General features: G+C 34.2%; 1 protein-coding gene across 1 annotated transcript; it reads left to right on the plus strand.

Moving 5' to 3' along the window:
- Nucleotides 1-2,817: 2,817 nt before the first annotated feature.
- On the plus strand, nt 2,818-18,871 carry LOC149782606 (oxidative stress-induced growth inhibitor 2-like). Its single transcript, XM_089934084.1, has 6 exons — nt 2,818-2,958; nt 6,948-7,257; nt 8,924-9,060; nt 10,082-10,273; nt 11,913-12,004; nt 13,072-18,871. Exons 2-6 carry the CDS (start codon nt 7,194-7,196, stop codon nt 14,081-14,083), a joined length of 1,497 nt encoding a protein of 498 aa, XP_089790210.1. The 5' UTR covers nt 2,818-2,958; nt 6,948-7,193; the 3' UTR covers nt 14,084-18,871.
- Nucleotides 18,872-19,841: the final 970 nt, after the last annotated feature.

Below are 19,841 nucleotides of genomic sequence, written 5' to 3' on the forward strand. Positions count from 1 at the left end.
TATACTGATCGCTTTCAGGGTCATTAGAATTATCTTTCATAAACATCATTATGGGACCTGCTGATCTTGTATAATCATCAGAATATCTTGCCAACCCTATTATTGTTGTAGCAACGTCGACATCTTTCTCAATCGATTCAATATTTTTTCCATCAATCATATACGTGGTGATATCAAATAATGCCATGATCCCGTTGTTGACAAAACCAACTTTTACTGCATCTAAGTAATTAGTATTATCCGTTTTGACAATTGTACCTTCTACCTCAATAAAAGCCTCAGCGGGTAGAAAATATCTACTTGTGTCATGAACTTGTAGTTCAATTCTTCCTCCACGTTGATCTGGTGTTCGTGCGTCATAGGAATAAAATTGATAATCACGTACCGATTCGTCCTTAAGGACAGGTGCTTCCATGTCAAATGCTGTGTCGGATACGCGCTTGAACATTTTATTGTAATTATTTTCGTCTAACACGTTGATTACCGCGTTCGGAAAATTCCACCTCGTGAAGTTCCACTTCCTGATATCAAACTTGAGATATTATTTCCCGATTCACCGAGTCCCCGATCTGCTAACGCTGCTAGTTTTTGATTTGCAGCTTGATTTATTATTTTACTTACATCTGCGGGCATAATTTCAGTACTTGCCAGTTTTACTGGTGGTTGTTTTCGTCTTATTAATCGTGCTAGTCTATCTTTGATCGCCGAGAACGCCTTACCAGCAACATCAACAATTGCACCAGGAGCTTTTTACGAACAATATCAATAGCTTTCATCGATAATTGTCTTGCAATAGGCGCTGCTTTTGGGGCTAACCTTGTAAATAATCCCTGAATGACATCACCAAGTCCATCTCCGTAAATAACCATATAGATTGGTAATCGTGAGTTTACCGCTCTGACCGATACGAATTTATGATGATTATTGTGTACGATCATCCTAATTTATTTACCATTTATCTAATCGCGGTGACTAATCATCAACGAGCTCATCAATAAGTTCTCGGTAAAAGCCAATATCCATGATACCACCTTGAAATAATTGCCGACAAATATCAGCTGCTTCATTGGTTATTTCTGGTGAATTATTTCCGGCACGTTTTCCCCCTATGAGAACTTCTAACTGTGACACATCATTGAGGATATTGTTAGGACATAAACCAGATCCTGTTTTAGGTTCATCTTGAGGTGTTTTAAATACTGGGGGTTGCACTATCGGATACAATGATTCAGTGGTGACCGGGTGTGTGCCAGGTGAATCACTTCGAAATCCACGTGGTGAATCTGTCGGTGTAAATGTCATCACCGGCGCAGGAATTATTTTACGTTGTAAGGGTGGAAGAAGCTGATATGAAGGTTCCTCGAGAAATTTGATATGAAAATTCCTGCTGCGGTGGAGGAAGTTCCTGCTGGGAGAGTTGTTCTTGTTCTAGTTGTTCCAGTCTCTCTCTATAAAGTCTTTTTACTTCTTTATCAAGATTTTTGAATTCTGGACCTCTAGCTTGTTTTTTGTTTCTATATATGCGATACATCCATCTAATAAGATCATCATTACTCACTTTTTTACGACTGGGTTTTAAAATATTAGATTTATTAAATATAGCAAATAACATTATTTCGGGTAATTTTTCTCTTTTAGTATTTCTAATATCTTCAACAAACCCTTCGTTAAATTGTGCAATCAATTCTGCGTTTTCTCCACCTGTTGGTTTAGATGCAAGTTCTTTTCTCACCTCGGCGACTTCAGTACGAAGTTCTCCAATATCTTCACCAACGGGTGGAGGTTGAGCTGCAGCTATATCAGTTGGAAGATCTCGTAAAATCCTTTTTGTTTTCTTAGTTCTCGCTGCTATCTTTTCAGTCTGCGCTGCAGTTTGTTCTAATACTGGAAAAATACCCTTTTTCGTCTTCTCATCTTCCTCCGCAATATCTCCCCATATAGTTTTTTTCAACAGCCGCTGCAGCTTTCTTAGTAGCTGTAGTGACGGGTTTAAATAGTTTTTCAGTGTCTTTTTCGTACTCAACTTGTGCTTCCTGCTGTGCTTGTAGTTTTTTTTCTGAATTAATCTCTAACAAGAAGAAATTTTTTGATTGCTTCTAATCGTTCTCGAGCTATCCTTGCAGTATGAGATTCCGGATGCACCATTTTATTATAACATAATGATTTAATTATAGCAGCAGAGGGGCGCATGACCTCAAGTTGGTTCATTTTTTTTTTATTTTTTTTTTGTAATCTCGCGAGTTTTCTAATTAAGCGGAGTTCTCAAGCAAATGTTCAGCTCGAAATATTTTTAGTTAGAAGCCTTATTTCGGTTTTTGGACGCTCCCAAAGTCGGTCTGTTCGTCCCCTCTGCTGCTCCATCCCACCCATGATTTTATCTGTAAACATAGTTGGGGCTACATCCGTAAAACTTAATAGCTGACCGCTACATGTTGGCCCCACCACCATAATTCTACGGGCGCCCCAAGCACTTTAGTACCTTCTAATAATACCAATTTCCTTTTCTTTTTTTTTCTTTTTTTGAGGTTGGAGTTCAGCACAAGCACTTGATTCGGGAGGAAACTATTGTATTCACACACCAATCTAGTGTACATATTAGTTTCCCCTGAATGAAGTGCGTGTGGAATGTAAATTGGGTGTCCCGTCTCAAGGCCTCATACCTTGCACATAGTAAGGTAAATGATTTGGAACATTACGTGTTTTACTGTATATGTTCTCCAATAGAAATTGCTATTAAAATAAACATCCACGTGCCTGGTGGCCTTCATCAACCTTTGTCCAATGAGATCCGTCGTTACAATATAGAAAGATCTAGACGGTCATGGTAGGTGAATGATATAAATGTATGCCTAATAAGTACATTGAACGTAACTGCCGGCATTTCACATTTAGACAAATCCAACAATTTAAAGGTCGAGAGAACAGTGATCTATCAGATCAGCGTTATCTGTCTTAGGGGTAAGTATTTATATCACAGTCAATTTAATTTTGCAGTTTTGTAAATTACGTAACTTTTGGCATCGCAGGGCTGTGGATTATGGTTGGACATAGTGTTAAAATGTAAGACGTACCGCATGTTATCAATTTTTTAAACAATTTATTTTTTCAGAGTTTATTTCAGTATCATTTATAAGAATCATTATATAGTTCGTTCACAGGATTCAAACTAGACGTGACAATTTAACAGAATAGGTTGAAATTTGTCAAAAGGAAGTTTCACAAAGAAAGTGGCATGGCTTGAAAACATGACACACAAATTTAATGCAATTTTTTATTTATTCTATGAGAATTTGTAAAAGTCATACAGTTCATGCCTGTATTCAACACCGACTATTTCAGTAATGGTGTAATATTTTTAGAATTTGATTGCACACACCTTTAAATTTTAGTATTAAATTTTATAACAATACTTACTGTTTACTTTGAATAAATGTCCCTACATGATCACATTGACCTACACAGTAGAAAATAGAATGAATCTAACTATTGCCCAGTTCCAAGAATAGAATGAGACTTTTATGCCATGGTAGAACTATACAGAAATTTCTCAAGTTGCAAATGTGGCATTTGCTTAAAATAGACTTGAACCTATCATAGACACTTGCCAGAATTCGTCATTGCAGCTTATGTATATTTTAGTCATCAGTGAATTGCAAGATTACAGAAAATTCTTTCATTTGTGACTTTTAATTTTTTACAATTATATATATATATATATATATATATATATATATATATATATATATATATATATATATATATAGTCCAGATACATATGTGTGCATATATAAGGTTATAATTATGCAATGGTAAATCTATATTGTTTGGAGTTGGACATATACTCCACTAGAGATGGTATGTGAACTCAGCTCGAAGACATATCACTTAAAAGTATTAATTTGTTTTGCTCACCAGTCTGACTTTGATAATTTAATTCTTGCAAGCACTTGATTAATATTAATTAATTATTAATTAGTTAATATTGATTGCTTTATGCAGCTGAGCTTGATTGACTATGTCATAAGCAAATGTGTTTTTTTGGCACAAGTTTTATTTCCTGTTGTCTGTCATTTGTTACATGCTGCACTTGACAGAAGAAAAAATCGTGTACGAGGTGATGACCCTGACATGATTTTTTATCAGTAGACGACGTCAGTTTAATATAGTACAGATTATTAATGCGTATAAATCTTTAAACGAAAGTGCTTGCAATTAAAACTGTCCACAATATGCAGATCTGAGCTTTTGTTTAAGGTCATTATTCAGATATTTTAGCAGACATTAAAGTGGAAGAGGCCAACAGAGAAAATGTCGACACTTGAATGTGTATCACGTTGTGATCTAGTGATCGAGTAATCATGCTTCGCCAGTAGGATAAAAAAAAAAAAGACTACAACAGAAGAGTTGTAAAGGAGAATCATTACAGCACCTAGCCTAGTTCCTAGTTCTGAATTATGACTCTGTTATAGCATACTCGAAGCTTGCATTTTTCTCTCCATTGATCACATATTTTAGTAGTACGAGCCAATGACTAAATATAGCCATTAATCAGGTAAATACTGTCTGGGATTGGTTGATTCAGTATTTGACCTAGCCTTTACAGAACTTTTATCAGAACAGGTTACTGAATTATACATGTTACATTATGTTGTATGGTCTCTGGAAGGTTTAACAGCATAGTGGATGTTAGTCTATTTTAAAATTTGAATAATCTTAATATTATAGCGGCTGTGAAGAACAAAATGACCCATCTATACTTCATTTTAGAAACACATTTTCCTTTTTTTGTATTTCTTTTTTTTTTTTTTAAAAAGTTCGTTTCTTCTAAAATATCAGCCGTTTTCTCTAATTCGGAAGTTGGTCTCGGGGAATTTTTTGAAATCAACTGTCTAAATATTATGTGACAGTAGATCTGGGTCTATGTTCATTCTGTTTATGAAGTAAAGCTAACAGCATAGATCCCGATCTGTCTGAATATTACGTGACACTAGATCTGGGTTCATGTTTTTTTATTTGATTATGTTTTGTTTTTGGTTGTGTTTGATACACAGGTAGATGCAATTGACTGCTAGATGATGTTATCAGTATCATGTAGACTCTTTCAGCAGGAATTACGTTAACTTGTAAGAACCTTAATTACTTGGAAAGCAATATTAAGACATTTATTTAATGCTTCATTCTTATGGACCTTGTAATTTTCACACTTTTTAATTTTGTAAAGTCTAGTGCATTTTTTAAATTTAACATTACAAGATGGGTTTTTTTAAATTGTATGTTGTAGTTGAAGAGGCATTAGAACTAGGCAATAAAACTATTACTGTTCATTGATAATTTTAGTTGATTTTATGAAAAGCAGAATATTTTAAGAATATTTTAAAAGATCTTGAGATCTCAGCTTTCTTAAAATGGGAGAGATGATGATGCATTTTGAAATTGCTAAATCATGATGTGTACTACGTGTACTAGTACGACATTCTTTACCTGGATAAACTCCCATGACCTGTTGAACGATCTGGAAAAAATGTATGGCTATCAGTTGTGGAGAAAATGTGAAGGCCGCAGTGGATAACATTGGACCCTCTCTATCATAATATATATATATTATATTATATATTATGATAGAGAGGGTCCTATGTCAGAACGGGTCATCGGGGTAATCTAAGGTATTTTTGTCACTCTGTATGATTTTTTTCCTTTAGATTATTATTTTTTTCTTAACATCAAGCTCGTGTCGAGCACCTGTGATAACAACAACAACATATTCAAGTACTGATGTAATGTTTCAAAGGACAGCAAATGGCTCAGACAAATCACTGCTTACAATTTAAATAATGACAACAAATACAGACTCAGGTTATCCACTGCGGCCTTCACATTTTCTCCACAACTGATAGCCGTACATTTTTTCCATAGGACCCTCTCTATCTTAATATATATTATGATAGAGAGGGTCCTATGTCAGAACGGGTCATCGGGGTAATCTAAGGTATTTTTGTCACTCTGTATGATTTTTTTCCTTTAGATTATTATTTTTTTCTTAACATCAAGCTTGCGTCAAGCACCTGTGGTTGTTATAGGGTTTAACACCATTTTTCAGCACAAGATAGGCTATACATGGTGGCCAATATTAATGGTGAAGGAAGAACCGTGGAAAGAACCACCGACACACGAGAAGCTACCAGCAAGCATTCTCACATATCCACATTGGTCGAGCCCAAGACTCGAACCCACGCAGATTGAGGTGAGATGGCAGTGATCCGTGATGGAGAGCGCTTTAGACCACTTGGCACATAAATATGTAATAACAGGTTCTTGGTAGTACAGCATTTACATTCTCTTGGACGATTAAGTTCCTGGTATTTTCAGTGTGTTGTGGGATGGGGGTGCATGGTTTTTAAAATTGGTCAGAAAAATCATCAGTACCAGTATTTTTCCATTTGGACCTTAGATGGGTATTTAAAATGGGTCTGTCAGAATCATCACTACCTGTATTTTTCTGTTGAGATTTTACAGTGATATTCAAAATTGGTTTGCCAGTGGTATTCAAACTTGGTTTTTCAGAGTTGTCATTGTGTGTATTTTTCCACTGAGATGTTGCAGTGGTAAGTGGTATTCAGAATTGGTCTTTCAGAGTTGTTAATGTGTGTATTTTTTCATTGAGATTTTACAGTGGTATTAAAAAAAAATTGTTCTATTAGAGTTGTCTGCATGTGTATTTTTCCATTTAGCTTTTACAATGGAATTTAAAATAAATTTTAAAAGTCATCACTGCCTGTATTTTTCCATTTAGATTTATCAGTTCTATTTTAAATAGGTCTGTCGGTCATCACTGCCTCACATATGGTGAGGAAAGACGTTATATTTTAGAGTCCCATAAGTAATACTGCAGTATTTATTTACAATATGGGAGAAAATATACTAGTCAAAATATAACTTTTTCTTTGCAGTTGGGAGCTTCAGTGAATTTACTTGCACAAGAACAAGCCAGAAAGGGTGATAAGTTGACTAAATTGGTACTTTTCACAGCTGATCACAGATCCTGTGTTGCAATAGAACAACTGACAGAATTGGGGAAAAAGAGCAAGTTGTAGAAGAGATCTCTGATGGCATAACTCTAGAATTTTAAAAGATCAGAAATAAAGATTTCTTGCACAATGTAGGGGTGGGTGAGGATTATAAAACAAGAAGAGAAAATGTCAGCTGCAAAAGAAATTGTTCACAAATCCAACAGTGTCCACACTGAAGTTATTATTGTGGGTAGGTTTAACTTTCTACTCCATTTATCTTACATTCTTAACTTACTACATTGCGTAAAATATGAATATTCAACTTTGTCTTGTTTTTTGTTTTCATTTATATCACTGTTGCTGTAATATAATAATAACAAAGGGATACATTAATTGAATATCAAAATTAGACCCATTTATAATAGAATTGGGATCAGTATGTTCATCTTCACACATCAGTCACCTAGCTGTGAACACCTAAGACCTGGATCCGCACCCTGCCTGTTATATACAAACTGTTCAAGTCTACAGTGTTCAAAGTGCCAAATTGTTTCATGCACTCATAAATACACTGACCAACAAACACATTTTTGGGGGTATTTATTAATATTCAGCGATGCTATTGCATCATTGACCTGTATTCTTTTTTCTGTGGTATTATAAAAATTACCACTATCATGTCTATAGGGTAAATTAAAAGACACCAGAAAGAAATATAAAGGATGATAAGAGTTCATTTCTGTGTGGCTTAACTGAGTACACCCAAAGCTAACTAAATAGAGGGTACTTGCTGCCAAGGAAGCACAAGATGATTGATTTCATTGGCTGATAGAAATGCCTTATTGATTTTATTTAGCATGAGCCACAGTCAAAAAAGCACATTATGAACATAAAGAAATGCTGCTAAATTTATACTGAGAGTATGTATGCTGGGAGGAACAAAGTGGAGACTTGAGTGTGCAAAATCAATTATTGTGGTGAAAGTTAATAGTGTATGCAAATTTCACAGTGGAAAGTTACCTCAAGAGGGATTGATAACCATATGTTTGAATTTTCTTGACCAAAACAAAAGAAATGGGTAATGATATTTGCTACCCATGTTATATTTTTAAAAAATTTGCTTTTCAATATGGAAGGGGTCGAAGGTCACATTTGTTTCATTTCTGGTTTTGAAAAGAGTGTAAGATAGAATTAATTTGATTGAATACAGAGTATATGATCACTGATGCAAATTTGATTAATCTTTTAAATACTTGGTCAGTTATTAATTTATGGGCAGTTAATTGCATGGTACTTTTTCCAATATGCTTGTATGTAATGAACTTTACATGTGGACGGATATTCAACTAAGAGTGGCACAAGATAGCACACACCAGTCTATTAATTTTTTAAGTGATTTTGACTTCTTGGATCATTAGCTATAGAAATAATTTAATATATAAAAAAAAAAAAATACGGAGCATTACACTTGTTCCAGCAGGTGCTCTTGTCATGCTTCAGTGTCTTATAGCATAATATTAAAATTCTGCCTTCATCTCTGCTTCTCACCAGTTATACCCCACCAGACAACACCGTGTGATAACATTTCCCAATTACAGAATATGATTCATTTGAGTTGGTGCAATACGAATTCATTTCCATTTGTAAATTTTGATTTTTTTATATAAAAAATTAATTGTAAGGGTTAATACATGTTCACATTTATTTTTATTTTTATTTATTATTTATAGGATTAGCTTTCAGAAGAATTGCTTATAAAAGGAACATCCGATGATGAGGAACAAAGTTGTCACATCAGTGACCTTTACAGTTTACTGCGTATTTATAAAAGTGTATTAGAATCTATATTTAAGTTTGAAATTTTCTGTACAGAATCATTTTGAGGTGTAATATTGAGTTAATGACTTTGCCTTCAGGTAATGGGCCATCAGCAATCTGCCTGTCCTTTCTGTTGTCTGGAAACAGGCCATATTACAATGGGCTGCCACACCCTAATTCCTACCTGTACAACAAGCTGCGCAAACTAGGAAAGTCGGAATCCATCATTGATCAGGTAAAATGAACAGATATTATGAGGAATCAAAGTTGAATCCGTGTGTTATGAGTATCATTGTGTGTGAGAGAGAGTGAGGGGAAGAGATCATGAATGTGTGAGTGAATGTGTGTGAGAGAGGGAGGGAAGAGATCATGTTTGTATGAGGGAATGTGAGAGAGAGAGGGAGGTAGATAGAAACAAAGAGGGAGGAAGATCGATAGAAACAATTAAGATTATGTTTCATTAGTACAACTAGTACATTATATACTACAATTCCTTGGTCCCTTTAAAATATTTTGTGTAGCTCCTTCACCCTCCAATCTAGAGAGAGGGAGATTGTGTCCTGTATCTGTGATATGTAACTGGAACTATTGCCGTGTTTTACAGTGTCTCTTGCAATGAAATGCTCCATCTTACATATGCATGTTCCCATCTGCGTATGAGAGAGAGCCCTAAGTACATTCATGTATTACGATTGTGATTAGATCTGTCACAGATTATCACATACGTGGTATTTTATGAATATGAGTAAAAAATGAACCAGTTTTTTCCCAAGTCGTGTGTCACTCAGTCCATAATTGTTATTATCGTTAAAAAATTAAGCGTATGAACTGCTGTGATGGTTATGCAGATGACACCATGGCTGCTTGATCAGTCTTGACAAGATCATTACAGTGTGAATTCAGTACCATAGCTATTTACTAAGGTCTACTCACACCATTAAAAGCAAATCAATTAAAAATATTCAGGTAACAAGTCTGAGAGTAGTAGTTTCCCATTAATGTAGTGATAACATGGCTGGAATAGGAATCCAACCTAGACTGCCAAGATGCAAAGCAAAAGTCACTACTGCAGTGCTGTAGAGTAAGTTGGTTCTCCTGCCCCTTATTCAGTTATGTTATTGTAAGTACCTTTTTATGTATTAAAAATGTTAATGTTTTTAAAATAAAAATGTCTTTAAAATAAAACCCTTGTCATTTATTTTCTTGCATCTATTTCCATATATCTTTTTAGATATTTTTTTTTTCTTCAATTTTAGAATCTGGAGTACCTGTGTGAGGGACTAGAGGGAAGATCACATAATCCTGTTGCCGTGTTGTTTGACTCCCTCTGCCATCCAGATGCTGATCTAGGGGCAGATAACCCATCAGTCCTGTCCTGGAAAGAGGAGCCACAATATGACATTCCCCATGTGGTGCTGGGCAAGAATAGGCCAGGTGGTGCTTGGCAGGTAGGAGCAACATTTCCAATCTAACTATTATACAGTCAGATTATCAAATTGCATTTACCTTTAAATTGTTGTGTACATAAAAAAAACATTTTGTACATTTTATCAGTGTGAGAATTTGTATTAATATGTGCTATTTATAGATATGAAACTTGGACTTTAGACAAAAACACTGGTTTTATTATTTATGTCAGATTCATTTGAAAATGCTTGGTAATATTTTCAGAGTTTAAAATGTTCAAAATCATGTTCTAAATTTGAGATTAATAAAAGAATTATACCTCAATTCAGTTATGTTTTAAATCTGAGATTGATATTACAGTTCTACCAGGTTTTATTTGATTAATGCCTAGATTATTGACTCTGGAGTTCTGACTGACATTGATGTGAGCTTTTGTTGGCCTTTTCACTAGATCATGGTTATAGTTTTCACATTAATGAAAGTAAAAAACTTTATTTGGAACATCTAGGTTTTTTGGATAACTCTCCTTAATGCCAAATGCAGTACTTATTCAGATTGGCTACTTAAAAAAGAACATGAATTTGGAGGGTTGGCAAAACATTAATGTTTATCAGTGCCTATCAGATATACATGTTACAAGCAGATTGCGATTTCAGTCAGGTTGAACAAGTGTTTTAAATTTAATTCATTTAAATGAATGATGCATTTAAAACTTAATATTTCTTTGTGACTGCTTGTATTCTTTATGTATAGCAAAGTTTAACTCAAGTCCCACTGTACATTCTAGACACATAACAAGAGTCCCACTGTATACAGTCTAGACACATAACAAGAGTCCCACTGTATACAGTCTAGACACATAACAAGAGTCCCACTGTATACAGTCTAGATAGCTGTATATGGTCAAGACATGTAATTTGAGTCCTACTGTCTAAATTGTAGACATGTAACATGAGTCCCACTGTATACATTCTAGACACATAACAAGAGTCCCACTGTATATAGTCTAGATATGTAACATGAGTCCCAGTATACAGCCTAGACATGTAACATGACTCCTACAGTTCAGTATAAACATGTAACATCAGTCCTACTATGTACCGTAAAGATCGTATGTAACTGAAGTTTTACTATGTAATAGAATGATTTTTAAAGTCTTAAAATATAATTAATATGATATAGTGTAATACATAATGTAAATTGAGTCCTACTGTCTTCATTATAGTCATGTAACACAAGTCCCACTGTATACAGTCTAGATATGTAACATGAGTTCCACTGTATATGGTTTAGGCATGTAAACTGAGTCCTACTGTATACACTGTAGACATGTAACATGAATCCTACTGTATACAGTGTAGATACACATCATGATTTCTATTATGTAGTTTTTCATCATGTAACACAAGCCCCACGGTATTAGTCTAGACATGTAACATGAGTCCCAGTATACAGCCTAGACATGTAACATAACTCATACAGTTCAATATAAACATGTAAGATTAGTCCTACTATGTACCGTAAAGATCGTATGTGACTGAAGTTTTACTATGTAATAGAATGATTTCTAAAGTCTTAAAATATAATTAATATGATATAGTGTAATACATAATATAATATAATATAATATAACTCTTTGCTATCTATTTGCCGTACATGTCATGTGATTGTTTTTGACAGATGATGGATGGAGGCATGCAAACCCTTAGTTTGGGGGGCTGGATGGAACTCCCCTCCATGTCCTTCCAAGACTGGCTCAGCAAACACAGGAGGTATAAATATCTTGCATACATGGCCACCTACCCCTTCAAAATCATTAGGAATTCTTTTCAAACAGTCATAATTAGTGACTTCATTAGGCATTTATAATTAAAGCTGCATTATATGAATGTACACGTTTTTCTGACATTTTCTATCTTTCAGTAAATGTAGCAAAATGTCAGATATGCCAGTCACCATGGCAACATAAACTTATCTAAATATATTTGTATCTCCATGTCTGATCTGTTTATTGTTAAAATGTGATTTTAGTTTTGTATGGAGACATTGAAGGTTTTATTGTCAAACAAGCATTAGTAGGAAGTGAGAGAGATGAGCAGTTGCTTTTCCATGGGTTTCAGTCTCAACAGCAAATTGTCAAGATTTTACTTCAGTGTTTTCATTTGCACCTTTTTCCTAAACCCCTTTCATTAGATTTTCACTGTACTTAGCAAGAATCATTTTGAAACAGACAGTTAATTTGGGGACATATTTGCTCAGTCCCATGTTTGGGTCTAGGTCTGAGTCGTAGAAAACTGGTGTTAACATTTTGGTTAAAGTTTTCATTTGCTTGTGCTAAACACCTTGATGAGGTCTAATGATACTTGGTGTGAGTAGTTTTTCATGTTGCACCTTTTGCATAAAATTGTGGGTTTTCTGTAATTTTTTGTATTTTCATCAGAAAAAATAAAACATACACCAACTACTTTTATTTAGGTGATCCATGTTTTTATTTGTGCTAGCAGTGGCCAGAGTCACTATTGTGGCAGTTGATAGTCATTTTGAAACAATATATATAAAATATATAAAGGTCGAAACATTTAAGGTTTCTTGTAGCCTGTTGAGTTTAATATAAAGTCTTTTACAGCCACTAGTGTAACATGGTTGAAGGTTAAAGACACTTGTATGGTTTAATGATTTAATGTATTTCATAATTTGTGAGAAAGACCGGCATGTATAAGGAGGCCATTATTAAGATAACCTTGAATTGTAATTCAGTTTATGCAGCAAAGAAAACATTTTTTTTCTATGTTATACCCATATTTCAAAACCACTTTTAAGCATGTCAACATTTTTCCAGGTCCGATGATGGTGTAGAATCCTGTATGAATAGAGCAACCATGGCTGATGTCCGGAATTACTACACACACTTTGTACAGAAGAATAAATTGCAGAAACACTTTTATGACTATCACACTGTGACATCAATCCAGAAGGTTTGCTACACACAACAAAGTGCTGACAAGGAAAATGGCGAAATGGAACAATCTGGCTCAAAAAATCATCAGTATCTTTGGGAAGTCAGAGGATATAAGCTTAGTTACCATGGCAATGGTGAATCTGAAGAACCTTTGCGCGAAGAATTTTTTATGACAGCTCCAAATGTTGTACTTGCATCAGGAACATTTGACATCCCAAACCGGTTGGGTGTTCCTGGCGAAAGCCGTTCCAATGTAGTGCATTCATTACACGAGTTTGAATCTGTGTTAAATGAAAAGAAAGTCTCAGCAAATTCTGATCCAGTTTTGGTTGTTGGTGCAGGATTGAGTGCAGCAGATGCCATACTGATGGCCCTACAGAATAATATCCAGGTTATACATGCTTTCCGACGAGGGCCAAATGACTCAAATCTAATCTTACGCAAACTGCCACAGAACATGTATCCAGAATATCATCAAGTATACTTGATGATGAAAGGCTTGGAGCAAAACTCATTGTACAAACCTTTCTCAAGATATCAAATAAAAGAATTTGGGAAGGATAAGGTACTGCTTTGTTCTGAGACCAAGGAAGACAATGAAGTTATCTCCCTTGGTTACTCTTATGCAGCCATTCTCATTGGATCTCGCCCAGATCTCTCATACCTAACACAAGACGGGCGAAATCTTGGTGTGGTAAGGAAAAGGCCAATAGAGAGCAAACACAATCCAATTGACATTGATCCATTCTCTTATCAGTGCATGTCTGAACTAGGGCTGTATGCTCTAGGACCTTTAGTTGGGGACAACTTTGTACGTTTTGCTATTGGAGGTGGCATTGGAATCACTAATTATTTATTGAATAAGAGAAAAGATCTGTGCATGTGGAATTAAATTGCATTTGGGACCAGAACTTAGGTTTTACCATATGTGCATGTGAAGGTAGTTGTTCCAGGGAACCATTTGAAATTTTATGATGCTGATGACTGACTTTTTGAGAATGATAGAAAATAGTTCCAGACTTTTTAATTAAAATGTGATCTATTTTAGGCCTGGTGGAGCTATGTGTGAAAATGATTGTCAGATGTAAATATGGCAACATACACAATAAATGAAGCCTGAAACTGATATTTCACTCAAACGCACAACTGTGATTACAGTAGAAATACTATGTAAAACAAATGCACAATTTTTACTTGTCAGATTATTTAATTGATTATAAGCTAAAAAGTTAGTTATGCTTGTTATATCATTAATACAGTTATATAGTTAATTGCGATATTGTGTACATGTATGTAATTATAAAGCATAATGTTTGCTAATGTTTTTACATTTCCTGTTATAATTTACTTACAGTATGTTACTATGTTGATGATACTGTGGAGTATGCTGCTATTTTTATGATACTGTACAGTATATTACTATATTGATGATACTGTACTTATAGGTTACTGCATTTGTATGGGTAAATATGAATGAGTTTTTGGATGGAATACTGCACGAACGTGTGAGTGCATTATATCCTTCCGACAAAACGAGTTCATATTTTCCCACACAAATGCAGTAACCTTTTTATTATATGCTCATTTTTTTATTCTACCTAAGGTTTAATTATATAAACAAAATAGACTGCAAGAAACAATGTAAATGAATGAATGCCATATTCCAAACTAAATACACAAGCGCAGATTTGTCATTACACAATGACATCATTATTAATGCGCACATAACTGCGCCCAGATAAATTTGAACTTAGTCGCGTGCTTGACATAACTTTTGAAAGAAAATGTCGTGTCTAGTTAAAATTGAAATTTGCAGTCATTGTGAATGAATGCGCATTGCAACAACTTTTCCATTTGATCTGGAATGAATATATTTTGGTATTTTGTTTCGATTTGACAAAAGTTTGTGATTTTGGACTGGATTTATCAGTGCAAATTATACATGAAATACATCGGATTGAAGTGGTGTGGGAGAAGCGTGTTTACGTCTGCAAATGTGTTTCTGTTTCTGTCATTGAATGTTTGAAATCATAACGTGGGAAAAATATGAAGTCTTTCAATTGCAGTTATCAAAAGGACACTATGGAATTTGATGCTTATTTCATTTTGAGTGCAGTAAGGAGGATGCAATTGCACTTATCATCGAAATTACAGCATAATTTCGAAATGTGTAATCCAGATTGAAAACCTATGACATGGCTCACGTAATTCGAATTTGCATAATTAAGAAAAAACATTTTTGAGGAAATTCAGGATGTAAAACTGTAAGTATATTTTATTTTGCCATTCTTATCACCAGATAAAGAAGACAGTAGATGCCTTGTCACTTGTATGTTATTTGTAAGGACATAATCTTCCGTCTTTTATATAATGTAGCTAGCCTAAATCCGTAACATTGTATCAACGCGGAATGTGCCAAAACAGCTTGGTTTTATTGCAGTCCACGAAACATGTTTTAGTGCATTTAGAAACAAATTTAAACAACCACAACGTAAAGAGCCTCTTACGCGAGTGTATATGATTTGTTTACAAATCAAAAGTGCGTCTGCGTCATTGTTTGTTTACAATAGAAAGTAGTTGCTTTATTCACATGAATGCTATATGTGTATTGTTGCGTGCGTTCAGTATCGGGGAATATTGAACGATTCTGACAATGTAAAGTTAATGGGGAAAAAATGAGCATATAATAAAGGATGTTACTATGTTGATGATACTGTGTAGTATGTTACTATGTTGATGATACTGTGTAGTATATTACTATGTTGATGATGCTGTACAGTATGTTACTATGTTGATGATGCTGTACAGTATGTTACTGTGTTGATACATTAGAGTATATTACTATGTCAGTGATACTGTATAGTATTTTACTGTTTTGATGATACTGTATAGTATATTACTATATTTGTGATACATTAGAGTACATTAATATGTCGATGATGCTGTATGGTATGTTACTGTATTGATGATACAGTTTAGTATGCTAATTTGTTGATACTATATAGTATATTACTTTGTTTGATGATACTGTACACTACATTAGTCCATTTTTCAATACTTTTCATTGTTTTATTCCATTTCTGTGCTATCTATTGTATTATTAATTTTATATTACCATTGTTACTGTACCCATTCATCAGCACTGGCTTGTATAGTACTTATTTCCTAATCAGTATTATGTGCCTTCACTGTACCAAGTCAATTTTTAGGTGTGCAATTTCAGGATTCTTGACATTTTCTGTCAAGGATTTGTGCTAAAGAAAATTGACATAATTCACAAATGTGTTGAAGCCACACCATTATTTCTTCATAAAATCCCCCAGTATTCAGGAAACATGTTCCTTCCCATTTTTCCCCTTTACATTTTCAGTTGTAGATTAGACCCTGCTTAGTATTGTTGCTCGTTATTACCACATGCTGTAGAAATGTAGCTTCTCCTGAACATCATTTATCAAGTCCTGTATTGTCGGAATTGCCTTAGAATATTTCCTGTATTATTTGACATGTACTTAGACAGTAATTTTAAGCAAGTCAGCTATTAAGGTAGATGACCTTTAATGCAAATAGGTTACAGAGGCCCAACTAATCGTGTAGTTGGACCATCTCTGAAGTTAATCAAAGGTTCTTCTTTCGTTATCAGTTTCTTCTTTCATTCAACAGGTAGTCAGACTTTTCATGAAAGCTTACATCTGTTTAGCAATCACCTGTTTTATACAGCTATATATTATCGTGCTGCCATCAACTAGATTGTAGATGACATTTATATTTATAGCCATTTGACATTAAATACCACTTTTTTTCTGCTTCCAATCATGACAGCTTAACAGAGCTACGATAGATTTGACTGTACATGTACCTGTATTGTAAAACTTAATGCCTTGTGTCATTGTTCAAAACACTGCATTTGTTTATGTTTTTAAAGAGACTTTATATAGTCAATGCATGCCAACCAGTTTTGAATTCAGCTAGAATTTTTATTGAGCAGAGATGTGCCAGATGTTTTTTCTTCTACAAGTACTATTAGTACAGCACATAATGAAATTAACAAGACTAACTCAGGGAAGCAATTTCCTAAAAATTAAACATTTCTAGTCATATATTTTGATTTTTGTCATTATATAAACCCAGTGAAATGTTCACCAATTTTCGTTCATTCTAAATATTTTTGTTATCTAGACACAATTTCTTTTTGATTAATGAGTTAAGTAATTAGAAAGTTATGTACTGGTACAGATCAGAAAATTTAAACTGTCATCAAGTATATTTTAAATATGACACATAATACAAATGGTTTGTACAAACATGAGGGTTTGCCTTGCAGAACCTGCATCTCTGGGAAAACAGAATGTTGAACTGATGAAAATATATCAATTTTAATTTTTATTTAAATTGTCCATTTATGAATAAATAAATAAAATGGAATCAAATTTTGTGGACCAGACAACTCATGGTATTGACAGTTTCCAGTAGCTCTGCACTTCATTATCAGTTACATATTTTTTCTACATTTATTTCTATGTATGCAGTGATAAGCTAAACAGTATTTGAAGAAAGTTCAGTATCCATAAGAAACAATGCTCCATGTAAACTTTTGGAAGTCATTGAAAACAACTTTGTGTGGCTGTATGAACCATGATTAGATTTTTCTATGAAATATAAAGGTTTTGTTCTTTAGCATCATTTTCAGTTTTGTTTAGATTCAGCATTACTTTGATAACTGGCACAGATGTTTGTATTCTTTGATTACTGGCATGGATTCCTGTATTACTTTGATTGCTGGCATGGATTTCTGTATTTTGATAACTGGCACAGTTTTCTGTATTACTGTGATAACTGGAACATATTTTTGCATTCATAACTGACCTTGATTTCTGTATCGGTTTTTAACTGGCATGGATTTCTGTATTACTTCAATAATTGACACGTACTTCTGCATTACTTTGATAACTGGCATGTATTTCTATATTACTTTGATAACTGGCACATTTTTATATTACTTTGATTACTGGCATGGATTTCTGTATTACTTTGACAACTGACACAGATTTTTGTATTACTTTGATAACTAGGACATACTTGTGCATTACTTTGATAACTGGCCCAGATTTTTGTATTACTTTGATTACTGGCATGGACTTCTGAATTGCTTATTAATCTTTCACATGAGTATGCAATATTATGTCATAATTTTGTGCAAATTAGGTGGTTTAGAGTATTCGATTTTAGTTAAAAATATACATTTTAGTATTTTTAAAAATCCATTTTAGTTAAAAATATACATTGTTCAGTACTAAGCGTGACTTGAAAAATTATTTGCTTTAATTATTTGCATTCACTGTATATTCATCTGTAGTTCCATGAAACTTGTATTTAGTTAAGTTCTTTGTTTTAGTAAAGATGGTTGTTTAGAAAGAGAATACTTGTATTTAGTTATGTTTGTTTTGGTATGATTGTTGTTGAGAGAGAGATAGGAGACAGAGAGAAGTTTTAAGAATTTCTATTGTTACTTGTAATATTTTTTTTGTTGTCCAGAACTCTGTATTAATAAGTTTATTAATGACAAGTATGTGCCATGCACATTTTTTCCGGGCAATGACTGACTGTATAAAAGCTTGTATTATTGATAAGATACATTATTTTTACAATTTATTCAGGCAAAATAAAAGTTGTTACTTTTTAATTTGTGCTTGTTGTTACATGTAGCCCATTTATAGCCTTGTTGTTTAGTAGGTGTAACATAGGCAAGTGGTAGGTGTAACATCAAGATGGTTATTGTCTGGCAAGTGTAGTGGTAGGTGTCAAATCGGGGTAAATATTGTCTGGCAAGTGTAGTGGTAGGTGTCAAATCGGGGTAAATATTGTCTGGCAAGAGTAGCGGTAGGTGTTAAATCAGAGTGAATATTGTCTGGCAAGTGTAGTGGTAGGTGGCAAATCAGGGTGAAAATTGTCATGATTTCTCTAGGCATTGATCTTAAGTCTTGGCATTAGCACTGTTTCATTGGTTCCTACTTCCGAAAATATTTGTTCTTTGCCAAAGTGTAGAAATACCATTGCTAATGGTGGAAAAATAATAAAACGAACTGAAAATGGAACAACATAAATAGAACCTTTGAATTTAGCAGTATTGAGTCATGAGTCATTGTGTGTTAATGTTTCTATAATTTGTTAAATAATATCAAACAGTTTATCAGCCCACAAACTTTTCAACCTGTTTAATTTGCAGCAGTGCATGTTCTGTTCTGTCGAGGGGACAAAATAAATCTATTGTGCAATTTTATTGCCTACTCACTTTTAAATATGGAAACTATATTTTGATGACATAATTTTATTTTCCTGGTTTCATCAAAGGGCGTCTGCAGAATTATTTTCGCGGGGGGCGGGTGGTTGGGTTAGGGGCGGGGGCAAACTTGTAGTGGTCAGCTATACAATTTTACGGATGAAGGCCAAAGTATGCTTGGAGGTGAAATCGCCCCCTCCCCCCCCCCCCACCCCCCGCGGGTGCCCATGTGTTATCATTGACACTTAAAAATCACGTACCTTTTGGGATTTGCAATATGTATCGAGTAAATACAAATATAATAAATAACTTCCATTCTTGTATCACCCTCTGTTGTAAATGCGACACGGAAGCGTTATTCATCCCAACGGCG

This window comes from Sinohyriopsis cumingii, chromosome 15, assembly GCF_028554795.1.
Source record: "Sinohyriopsis cumingii isolate HCF-2022 chromosome 15, ASM2855479v2, whole genome shotgun sequence".
Classification (NCBI taxonomy): Eukaryota; Metazoa; Mollusca; class Bivalvia; order Unionida; family Unionidae; genus Sinohyriopsis; species Sinohyriopsis cumingii.

Coding starts and splice junctions, on each gene's coding strand:
- LOC149782606 (XM_089934084.1), top strand. CDS start 7,194: ATGTCAGCTGCAAAAGAAATTGTTCACAAATCCAACAGTGTCCACACT. Junction 7,258..8,923: donor CACTGAAGTTATTATTGTGG/GTAGGTTTAACT, acceptor CTTTGCCTTCAG/GTAATGGGCCATCAGCAATC. Junction 9,061..10,081: donor CGGAATCCATCATTGATCAG/GTAAAATGAACA, acceptor CTTCAATTTTAG/AATCTGGAGTACCTGTGTGA.